The sequence below is a fragment of the Caloenas nicobarica genome, chromosome Z, assembly GCF_036013445.1.
Source record: "Caloenas nicobarica isolate bCalNic1 chromosome Z, bCalNic1.hap1, whole genome shotgun sequence".
Lineage (NCBI taxonomy): Eukaryota > Metazoa > Chordata > Aves > Columbiformes > Columbidae > Caloenas > Caloenas nicobarica.
In genome coordinates, this window is record NC_088284.1 from 9,824,847 (window position 1) to 9,836,626 (window position 11,780).

Sequence of the window (11,780 nt, forward strand, 5' to 3'; positions counted from 1 at the left end):
GCATCCCTGTCCTGGGCTCATGGCTCTGCCCAAAACCTCGAAGCACTTCCTAAAGTGCTGTGAAAGTCTTGTTATCATCCTCTATCCAAGCTAAATGTGCTAATTGTCTTACACTTCCCAATGTCGGGGGTTCCTCTGACTGCCCTCCCCTCCCCACTGCTGCCCACAGGTCGAGCTGTCGGACGGGACATCACACACCATCACCGATGCCTATGCTGGCAAGGAGTACATCATCCAGGTGGCAGCCAAAGACAACGACATCGGCACGTGGAGTGACTGGAGCGTGGCCGTCCATGCCACCCCCTGGACGGAGGAGCCTAAGCATCTCACCACGGAGGCCCAAATCACAGGTGAGACCCCCAGCTCCAGTACAGTCTGTCCCCACAGTGGGGGAGACCCGGGACTAACGGCTGAGGGTCCCCCCTGTCCGTCTCCTGCAAGTTGGTTACCCAGCCAAGGAGATAACCCCAGCACCTGGGGGTCTTGCAGCCCTTCACTCTACACCTTGCCCCCCACCCATGGCTCTGGCAGCAGGTACAACCGTGGCCTGAGGGCTGCTGACTCAGCCTGCCTGGCTCCAGCATCCTCCTCACCAGGATGCTTGGGGTCTGACAATGAAGCTGGGGGTTGTTTTGTCTTTTTTTTTTTTTTTTTAAATTATTTAATATTGTTCTTCCCTGGAGCACTGCCCAACCTCCAGCCCTCCCTCTTCAGTCCTACACCCATCCACACCTCCCGACCCGGCACAATGGCTCGGAGCAATGCCAATTCAGAATAAAAGCCACAAAGTCGACAAGCCTCTGTTTCTAGGAAAGAGCTGGGACTGTGTCCAAATGGGCGTTATCAGCCCTCGGTTTCCCAGAAGGGCTGGAGCGGACTCTGTGCTGGTTCCCCCGGGCTGGCACCGGCAGCGGGGCAAGGGGAAACACTGGTGTGCAGACAGACAGTGAACAGGCTTCTACATCAGGGCCACGCATGTGAGCTGGCCAGATGTGCGTGTGGGGAGGGGGACGTGCTCAGCCCCGCCACCCTCCAAGCTCTTGCCTGGCTGAGGGTGTAGATCCAGCATGTGTGTGCAAGCTGTGCACGAACCTCTGCAGACCGTGGCAGTGCAGGTGCCTCCTACACAGAGACACCCCCCCATGCAGAAAAAGCACCCGGTAAAGGACCAGGGGATTCAGGCAGCACCAGGGATTTGCAACCCCTCATCCCCAGGGGGATAAACCCCCACAAGGAGTGCAGGCACCTCGTGCTGGTGTCAGGGTGTGGGGTTTGCTTCTATACCCACTTGCTTCATGCTAAATGCAAATACTACTTCAAATGGAACCTGCCTGCTCCCTGTGCAGGCACACACATGCCCCTCACACACGTGTCCTTTGCACACGTGTGCATGCAGCTGGCTGCAGCCATGCAGGGCTGGTGGGGGACACCCTAGCCCCAGAACTGAGCCTCGCCATGACTCTTCGGTGGGATCTGAAAGATGCAAGGGCAGATCCCCTGTGGCACCCAGTGTCCCCCCTAGATTGCCTGGCCAGGGGCACTCTAGGACCCTCTGGATGTGACCAAAGCTGCCCCAGGCTTGCTGCCCATCCACGCCCTCCCTGCAATCCTGCAGACACAGACACCCCATCTGGCCCTCTACAGAGAAGGACAAGCCCTGTGAGCCAGCCCAGCAGCTGCAGCCATGTCCAGGGTGTTACCTGAGTGGGGGATGCTCTCTGCTGAGCATTTGTGGCCATGTCGTCATGACCTCTTAGCCAAAATTCTCACAGAGCTGACGCACAGAACATCCCAGCTGGGCAGGATGGGATCAGGAGGAATGCCCAGCTCCGCCTAGTGGTGCAATCATCTCCGAGCAATAGGTCCAGTATTAGAGCAGGGAAAGTCTCATGGACTACACCATCCCCTGGCTCATCATCCCGGCTCCCCCAATCAGTCCTAGCGTGGAATGGCAGTGAGAGGGGAAATTTAAGGATGGGATGGTGCCGTGTCGCCACTGGCAGGAGAGCGGGACACATCCCAGGGCAGCCCAGCTCCCCTCACTATCCATTCTCCTTCTCTGCAGAGACAACAAGTGCTAGCAGCTCCTCTTTCATGCCACCCCCCACCACCAAGATCTGTGACAAGGGCGCCGTGGTGGGCAGCGGGGCCGTGGCAGTGTGTTGGACAGCTGGACTGGTCTTGGCTGCTTATGGTGTCCTCTTTATTTAGTGAGTATCTCCCAAACTGCAGGTATGAGAAACAGGGTGTGAGTGCTGGGAGGGGACAGGGATATGGGAAACCCAGGGGCTCTGGCGTGGTTGGGAAGGGGATGCTCTAACCAGGCTCTGGGTGAAGGTCATTGAGAGCAAGCCAATTGGGGTTTTCTTGCAGTTTTTTGTAAATGCACCAAATCTAGCTGCTTTTTCAGGTTGAGTGTTCTGGTGGAGATCTCAAAAATGGCTTTTCAAAAGTTTTCTGCAAAGCCTGCAGAGGGGTCAGTCTTTGATGCCTCGTTCTCAGCAGCCCTCCCTGTTCCACAGTGCGGATTTTTTAAGAGGCAAAGAAACCACGTGGACATCTAAGGCCTTTGCATAGCAATGGAAGAAAAAATTGTCCGAGATCAGAAAATTCAAAGATGCATCTCAAAAATATTCTTAGTTTGGCTCAGAATGGAGCTGGCAGCCTGGAGAGCCCCCAAATTCCTCCCTGGGCCAGGGCTGCTGTCCCATGAGTGTGTCCCTCAGGCACTGTCACTGTACCCATGCTGCCTGAAGACTGGGGGTTCAACCATGGCAGCAGCCACATGTGTCACTTTGGGAATAAAGGGACATACCACCCATCCTTCAGTGCCCAAGGAGGAGCCATCACAAGGCAGCTCCCATGGATGCAGTGTCACCTCCACGTGTGACACTCGCCACAGCAATGGGAGAGGCAGTGGAACACAGCCCAGAGTGGATGGGCAGGTCTGGTCTTGGGAGAAGGAGGGGGAGATGATGAGTTTGGGATCTGTGGTTCTGGGAAGAGATGCATTGCCCTGTGGAAAATGGCCAAACTCTGCTCTGCGTGTCCCCTCGGTGGCCGGGCACAGTCAAGCCCACAGCAGGACTGGTGACCCCTCTCCTCCTTGCTTGCAGATCCCTGTCTGTCTGTCCATCGCAGCCCAGCGCAGACACCCTCCCACCGCCCACCGCCACCACCACCCCCCCCGTCCCGCCATCCCCTCCCAAGTTGAGTCTCTTATCTCTTCGATTTTGCACACGTTGAGGACGTATCACACTTCTCACCATCGCTTCAGAGGAGGACAGAGCTGCCGCTGTCCCTCAGGGAGCCACGAAATCCTCTCCCAGCCTGGAGTGAGGAGACGCACTTGTCCCCCCAAATCCCCGTCCCCCTTTCGCCCAGCAAGGCGAAGCGAGCCCGGGCACCGTGCCGCAGCTGAGGACCCCACTCGTACAGCTAACCCCCCCGCGCCAAAGACGTGCCCGCCGCCCCACCACCCACCCGGGTGGCAGGGAGCGTGATGGTGCACCGAGAAAAGGGGATATGAAAATGGGGGGGTTGGTGAGGAGAATGATGCTCCCAGCTGTGTACCCCGCTATGGCAGAAGGGGTTCCCCAAGGACCAGACTCGCTCCCCCGAGCTCTTGACCACGTGGCGAACCTGGAGAGGTGCACGGATGGGGGGTCTTGGTCTCCTCCAAGGGAATGATGGGGGGAAGAACTGGTGGCTTTCACAGCTGTGGTGGGGAGCAGGGGGCTGGCAGGGTTTTAATGGGAAAGAAAGAAAAAAAGAAATGAAACACCGATAAATCCCTCCCTGCCCCTTGCCAAGCACCTGGGAGAGCTGCCCCTCTGGCTCCCCCCCCGCAGCACCCCACAGGAGCCTTCATCACCCCAGCCCCATCCCCACATCACCCCCAAACTTTTAACCACGTTGGATACAGGGAATTGCCCCCACTGACATTTTTCTCATTCTCCAACAAAAGCAGAATAGCTCTGCTGTTGCCTTTAGAGCTGAAGCCCTGCAGACCTGTCCCCTGCTGTCCCATGCGTGCTCTGCTCTCCTCCCTGTCCTGCCCCAAGCCTTGTTTTGTAAAGACACCTCTTCTTGCCCCTGCCTGGACCCAAACGCAGTATTTAATACCGTACGTCCTAGTATTCCCACTGTTGACATGCTGTATTTGAATTTTTTATAGATGTATATATATAAAAAAAAAAAAGAATCAAAAAAAACCAAACAAACTAGAGGGGATAAAAAAAGTTCACACAGAGATAACGCACACACGCACACACAGACGCACCAGGAGAGACGGTCTTCATTAAATGTTCATTTCATGATGACTGGCAGCTCTGGGTGTTATTTCCCCTCCGGCTGGGGCAGGTGGGTTCGTCTGCCTGCTCCCGTGCATGATGCTGGCTGTGATGGGGAGGATGTGGGGGATGGCAGTGAGAAGGGGGCACAGATGCCCTGGAACTTGCCTCAGGGTTTGAGTCCATAGCATCAGCTTTCCAGGGGGTGGGGAAACCCAAAAACTGGCCTTCAGGACATCCTGAGAAGGTGTAACGGGGATTTTCACCCCTGGAAGCCCCTGGTGATGTAAAGGGGATGGTTGCCACCACCCCATGTGGCACATCTGCTGTGGTGAGGTGGTGCCACATGTCCCCATTCACAGGCCCTTGGGGATCCCATGTGTCCCCAGGCTCTGGCTGCACCCTGACACCTCGGGCAGGCAGGAGGATGGAGAGCTGCCTGTGCCCTACTGCAGCCCAGAGGCTGGAGATGACACGTAGTCCCAATTAATGCACTTTCCTTGTCTGATTAATAATTTCACATTAGGAAAATGCCACTGGCCCAGATGCTCTGATTTACACTTCCATCAGGACAGGGCTCACATGGATCCGGTGTGAGGGCAACAAGCACAGCAGAGCAGTCTGTGTCTGGGTCTGGCCTCCCCCCACGTGCCTTGCTTGTGAGCACCAACTGGAGCAGAGAGGTCATTGAGCTGCAGTTCATCCCTGGAGAAAAAATTATCTCCTTTTTTTAAGCAAATTGCCTGCCCGGTGCCCCAACAGCACCTCTCCAGCTGGGAGATGAATGGAGGGATGGATGGATGAATGGGTGGATGGATGGATGGATGAATGGGTGGATGGATGGATGGGTGGGTGGATGGATGGATGGATGGATGGATGTGTGGATGGATGGATGGATGGGTGGGTGGGTGGATGGGTGGAGGTGAAGTAGCCACAGCCCTGGCTTGCAAAGCCTAAACGTGGCACCAAGCTGGTCACTAGTTCCTACCAGACACTTGCAGTGATTTTCACTGTGCTAGAGGAGAGCTCAGTCCCATGCAGCCCTGCCTCCAGCTCAGCCGTGCCGGCAGCAGCACTGCCCCACGTGCTGGCTTGGTTCACTAGTTAATGTTCCATTACCAGAACAACATGCCTCCATCATTTATTAATGTTTCATTAGTGTTAAAAACATCTGGTAATTAATTATGCACTAATTATGGATTCACAGTGCTAAAAGCTGGGGTAATCTACCATAGCAGATGGCTCTTCGAGGCAGGAGAAAGGGACGGCTCATAGAGATGAAAATGTCAGGCTCAGCCCTTGCCTGGGGGAAGCATCCCAGACAGACAGATTGCATTCATCTCCACGCAGGTTTGCCATGCCTGGTCCGGAAGCATGCTGTCTCAGGTTATTAAGCAGAGGAAACCTGTCTTTCTTAAGCTGTTTCAGAGACCAAGGGAGTGATGCTCCCGCTGACCAGGGCAGCTGTAGGAGAAGTCATCTGAGAGCGGTGTCTTTGTCACACAGCCCCAGGCACCCTCCAGCACCCGGAGATAGCACAGAGCCTACCACCGGCTCCGGTTTCCCGTTCATCAGCCCATCTGTGGTGGCTGGCAGGATTAAATGGCAGTCCATTAAGCAAGGGGCATCATAAAAGCCCACTTGTGAAGTGCCCCAGCAATATTAAATACAGATGTGCAGAGATGTTGCAAACTGGGGAAGGTCCCAGGGGATCATCCCTGCCAGCAGAAAATCCATCCACTTAGCAGTATAAATCCATACAGGAAGAAAGAAGGAATTACAGCGCTCAGAGAAACCTGTGCATCACATAACCTGAAATCCAATACATCAGCCAGGCGCTACGGGTCCCTGCATCTTACCAGCGCATATGTAGCAGTAAATCCCACCTTAGGTGTTGTTTTCAGCTGTTGCTGATGCGAGAGCAGCCTTGCACTGAGCTCCCCAGGCTCTGCGAGAGGGATCAGGAGTGTGGCTGGAAAGCAGGAGCTATTTCCTGGCCGTGAGGCCTTGAAGGAAGCAGAAAGCCCCCTTGCTTGAGTGATGGGCTGTGCAGTGGAGTGGGTCTGAATCACTGCACCTCCTGCATCCTTCCCCAAGGTGGATGCCAGCAGAGATCTCATCCTCCCCAGCCCAACGGTCTAAGAAGCTCCCTGCTCCCACACAAGCCTCCCAGGAGCCTGGAGCCCCTAGGGCGAAAACAAACGGCTTCTTTATTGCAAATCAGGCTGACAGCACTGAGTTGTTGGGCTTCAATGGGGCATCACACTTTGCTGGAGCAGCTGGCATGGTGCTGTGCATTTCAGCTCCGGCAGAGCGTTCGACAGTCCCAGGTGAGAGCGAGGAGGCAGAGGGGTGTGAAGGCAGGCTCAGCTGCTGAAAAAGCACACAGAGAGCTGCACAGCCAGACCCAAGCATGAGAGCATCTTGCTGAGATAGGTGAAAAAGTTAGGTGAGATCTATCAAGCCAGCTGGCAGAGCTGCTGATCTGCAAAGGGGTAAACCTGGTTCCCAAGGGGCAAACGTACTCCTCTATCACAACAGGGAGAGGTGGGAGGTGGTGGTGAGAGCGTCAGGGGATGGTGGAAAGGTGGTCTCCAGGGTGAGTGCATGAAGAGCAACCCCTGAGAGGGGTGAGGATGCAAACAGAGTCAGCTTAAAGGAGCCCAGACTCCCCCAGTCCTCAACCCACTTGACAAACCAATGGTGCCAAGTCCAGCAAAATACGAGAGCCCACCTCAAATCATGGCATATTGGTTCAGAAAATGCCTACATCTCCTGTACAGTGATGTAGCACTGGATGCCCTCAGCAGGTTGTAGCCTTCCTCCGAAGTCTTTCTTCCCCAATGACAGGACGGATGGCTCATACACCAGGGTCCCACCATGAGGATAGGCTCTTGCCTGCTACCAGTGGTACAGGAATAAGTACAGGAGCTTTGAGGGATTCAGCAACCACCACACAGAGAAGAAGACTGAGCTGAAGGTGGGATCCCTGGGGTTAACAACAGCCCTGGGCATCCCCACAACACTGTAGAGCAGAGGCTTGCAGAAGCAAGAGGTGACAGATGCTCACAACAGAATGCAAAGGACAGCCTTGGACCATCTTATTCCTTGATGGCTCCAGATCAGGACCTGATGCCTCTCCAGAAGAGGCCATCTGTTGTTTGACAAGCCTCAAAGCCACGACTCAAAGCCATGAAGACATTTTTTACACTGAGGGTGGTGACACACTGGCACAGGTTGCCCAGGGAGGTCGTCAGTGCCCCACCCCTGGAGACATTCAAGGCCAGACTGGTCAGGGCTCTGAGCAACCCGATCTGGGTGAAGATGTCCCTGCTCATGGCAGGGGGGTTGGACTAGATGAGCTTTGAAGGTCCCTTCTAACTGAAACTGTTCCATGATGGTACGATTCTCCTCTTTTCATGTCTGTCCTGAATGGATCAACCTCTGGCCTGGCACTGTGTCCCTGGTCCACAGACACCTCTGCCTGCAGCCTCATGCCTTCCCTCACCCCCAGACCAGCTCTGATACGTTCTTGCCCTCTAGCTGCACTGTGGCACCCGCCATTGCCTCCCCAGCTCCCCGTCACCTCCCCAGTGCTGTGACCTCCCTGACCACCCTCAGTCTGCCCCAGTTCCCCGCCTGCTGTGACCAGAGTGACCCATATTGACCATCTGCTCACAGCAACCCAAACCTCCCTGCATGTAGACACAGCAGCCAAGCTCAGCCCACCCGGCTCAGCTGCAGCATGCAGACCAGACCACACCAGGGTCCCCTAATAAGCAATTGACTCTTTTTTTCCTCCCTTTCAAGAAAAAGCCAAGCATTAATTTGGCTTCTGCCACTCTGTTTATCTAATAGCATCACTGATTGATTGTCTTATTTATAACCCAGATCCGGTGTCTGGGCTGCTCGTGGAGACAGGGTGATTGATGGAAAGAAGACAGCCAGAAGGGGACTTAATGAAGCCGTGTGGCTGAGCAGCGGAGTAGTGGCTTAGGCATGAAATGAAAGCGTCTCCCAGAAGTCTGAGCTCCTCTTCTTCTTTCCTGCATGGTTCCCAGGGATGCTGCTAAGTGCTGGGAGAGAGCAGCATGCTTCCTACACCCTGCCAGGAGTGATCAGGGACTGCTTCCAGGTCTCCTCCAGCAGCCTGGAGGAGGACAAGCCAAGAGGACACAGCCACAGGGACTTGGGCAGCTTCCCAATAAGGTGTCATGCAGTCCCTGCAAAGGTTTCCCTGCTCCAGGGTGGAAGGAGTGCTTTGAAGGTGTGAGACAGCTGATGCCTGCCCAGCCACCAGCCTGCTGTCCCGGTGCCTGTCCTGTAGGCTGGAAATCAAGTCCCTGCATAACCAGGTGATGCAGAGAGGAGCCTTTCCCATGGGTGACAAAGAGCCACTGGGTTGGGGTCTTGCCCTCCTGCAGGCTGGCAGCATGTCACAGAGGTGTCAGTTTTGTCCAAGGATGTTCCCACATCCTCAGGTGAAGTTTTGCTGTTCCTCACACACGAACCCCAGCAGAGTCACAGACCCACGTATGAATCAGCCCATGGAGACAGTCACTGCCGTAATGCACCAGCAGACAGGGAAGAAGCCACAGTCCCAGGAGATGACATGCCATTATTCAGGGTCATGCTGGGGATATGCGACAGTCTGGACATGTCCCAAACCTCCAGCCTGCAGACTTACCCCAGAGAAGCCCATTCCCCAGCCACAGGACTGAGTCGCGGTCGGGAGATGGCTGACAACTCCAAGTCCCCAGGAAGGCATTCAACTTTGATCTGAACCAGAACTAAACCCTCATCTTCTCCATAAAGATTAGTTTGGGAAGAAAAAACAACATACTGGTTCATTCAGAATATTTCATTGCTGTTTAGTGGCCTTTATTTCATGTCTGATTGTAACAGATAATCTAATGCAAGCCTAGAGCAAAGCCAAACACAGTTGTTTCATTACGAAGGACCTCATCAGCCAGTTTTCACGTGGCCAGACCCCACTCTCTTCTTTGTTTTTTGATTTTGTTCCTTTTTTTTTTTTTCCACATCTGAAATTTGAGCAAAACCAAATCAGCTTCATAAACATTGCCGTTCCAGTGGACTGAATGAAATTAGCCTGGAGATAGGTCTCCTTGTACCAGCACTGAGCATACTGGTGTTCCCACCACCAGCACCTGGGAAACTCCATCCAGTGCCTTACAGAAGAGATTTGTTGCTTCCAGGAGAACCTCCCCTTGGAAAGTTTCCCTGGACCACTGGACATAAGCAGACTGATGCACATTCCCTTCGGGGTCACCTGCCAGGGTTAGGGTGTCCCCAGCCACCATAGTCCCGCCATGGGCGATGCTGAGGCTGGGGGAGGAGGGGACCGAGATGGGGTGATCCTTGCAGGATGTTCGAAGATGGAGGGGCCCCCGAGCAGCAGGAGCGGAAATGGCCTTTGATGTGGAAGCTCTCCTTTTGCAAACACAATGAGTTGCAGAGAAGTTTTATAAACATGGCTATTGTTGCTCCATCCCTTTGGTGGGAACAGATGGTCCGAGCACTCTGTTCAGCCCCCTCTCCTTCTCTCACCCCCCCACCCCCATTAATAAAGCCCCAGCAAGTCCAGCACTGCTAAGGTTTTCCCAAGGGGGATCAATAAATAAATGTAATAACAACAAAGGGGCCCATGCAGACGAGATTGGGTTACAAAGAGGCCTCACCCCCCTCCCCCTTTCCGGGTGAGAGTCATCGCATGCAGGCACTCCGGCCGGTTCGGGGAGAGGTTGTTCCATCCCCACTGTCTGAGGGAAGCGGGGATCCGATCTTCCCACTGAAAGAGCCAGGCACCACCTAGAAGTCCCCATCCCACAGTCTAGGATGGCAGTATGTGACCTTGGTGGGGCCACCTCACAGCCTCGACCATGGGACACTGATGGCATTGATGGCTCCCAGCTCCCTGTGGGTATCTCCTCCACCTTTGGAAGTCACCAGGTGCCGAGATGGCCCTGGTGACAGGGTCACCCACTGGCCCTGAGTGTGCAGGAGGCAGGTGTTGCCTTCTTCCAAGATTTCCTGGCCAAGCAGTTGCTCCAGGTCCATTCCCAGCTGGATCCCACCCAGCACAGGACACTTAGGACTAGGTGTCTGGGCTTTACCTTGGCTCACTTTCTGCCTTGTTCTTGCCTGACACCGGACCTGCAATTTTCTGGCCAGCTGAAAAGCATTGGTGACTCTGACCTGCTCCTCCATGGTTTCATGCAGGGCAAGGAGCTAAGGTTTGCGCAATAGAGCAATCTGCAGGCAGGGTACCCCTGTGGAAACTACCAGTATGCACCAAATGCTGCCCATGAGGCTGCGGGACAGGAGAGCAGCTTCTCTGAGAGGATTGGCGTGGTTTGAAAGCAGCCCCAGCATCTCACCAGGCTCTGGATGTTGGAGAAGTCCTGCTCAGGTCCTCTGTCGAGTGGTCTCTCCTTTGGGGAAGGAGGAGAACAACTCAACAGAGCTTTCCAGGGACCCATCTACTGAGGAAGGGGCTGAGCCTGGAGCAACCCCGTGGCCAGGGACTGGAGGGGACTTTAGTGATGTGCAGGAGGGGCTGAGAAGAGGGTTTGGTCTGGAGGGCCTGCTCTGAGCCCTGTAGGCACATCCCTGCTCCAGGCAGCCTGCAAGCAGCGATTGTCCGACCTCCTCCCCAGCTGCTCCCCACCACTCGGAGGTGACGAGATGCTGTTTTTATCTGCACAGGACTCCTGCAGCTGGGGGTCAATGGGACGAAACGTGTCTCACACACGCACATGCACGCACTGCCGCCTCCCCTCCAAGCCGCCCTGGGAATCCCCTCCTCCCTCCAGCCCCTCGCTCATAAAAAAATTAAAACTCTTGATATCATCTCACATAAATGTGGATTTGAGGCCCCGTCAGTCACCAGACACGTCCCACAATCTGCGCTGGCTCCAGACAGCTGGAGGGGTTTGTTGGAGGACCAGAATGACTTCACGCCACCTCCCACAGACTGGGGTTACCCAGAGTGCTTGTTCTGGGAGGGGAGCTGGGGGCTGGGATTGCTCAGCCCCATCCCCATCCCCACCCCACCACCACCATGCCATGCCCTGGACCCACCAGGACGGGTGCTGGACCAGAGAATGGCACCAGACACTGATAATAAAACATGCCCGGGATGCGGAGCCCATCCCCACAGTCATGAGCGAGGCAGCTAGCCCGGGCTCCGGTGCCGGCGAGGTTTACAAGGGTTGACCCCTTGCACCGAGCGCCTGGGGCAGAATAAATCCCACTTCGCCTTGGAGCGCAGGTGCATGGGGCTGCTGGAGAGAGGAAGGGACTACAGATGCGTGGGGGATCAGCGAGGGGGAGCTGGGGCCGGCAGAAAGCTGTGTGCTGCTTTGGGTCTATCTCTGCAGTAGGAATGGTCCCCTCTATCTGCTCCAGAGCCCACTGCATTGCTTTGCGGGTGCTATTCCAGAGCTGCCTGCATGTAGCCTACTCTGG

At 55.1% G+C, this 11,780-nt stretch overlaps 1 protein-coding gene across 2 annotated transcripts in view; it reads left to right on the forward strand.

Moving 5' to 3' along the window:
* The window catches only part of CNTFR (ciliary neurotrophic factor receptor), a 213,523-nt gene extending 210,317 nt beyond the window's left edge, over positions 1-3,206 (forward strand). Inside the window, exons 8-10 of one of the 2 annotated variants that reach the window (XM_065657212.1) lie at positions 170-350; positions 2,066-2,210; positions 3,117-3,206. In XM_065657212.1, the coding sequence (XP_065513284.1) occupies positions 170-350; positions 2,066-2,210; position 3,117 (327 nt within the window). In that variant the 3' untranslated portion in view covers positions 3,118-3,206. Of the gene's footprint in view, positions 1-169; positions 351-2,065; positions 2,212-3,116 lie in introns of those variants that run through there. The other variant, XM_065657211.1, reaches the window with a different exon arrangement.
* The last annotated feature ends 8,574 nt before the right edge of the window (positions 3,207-11,780 follow it).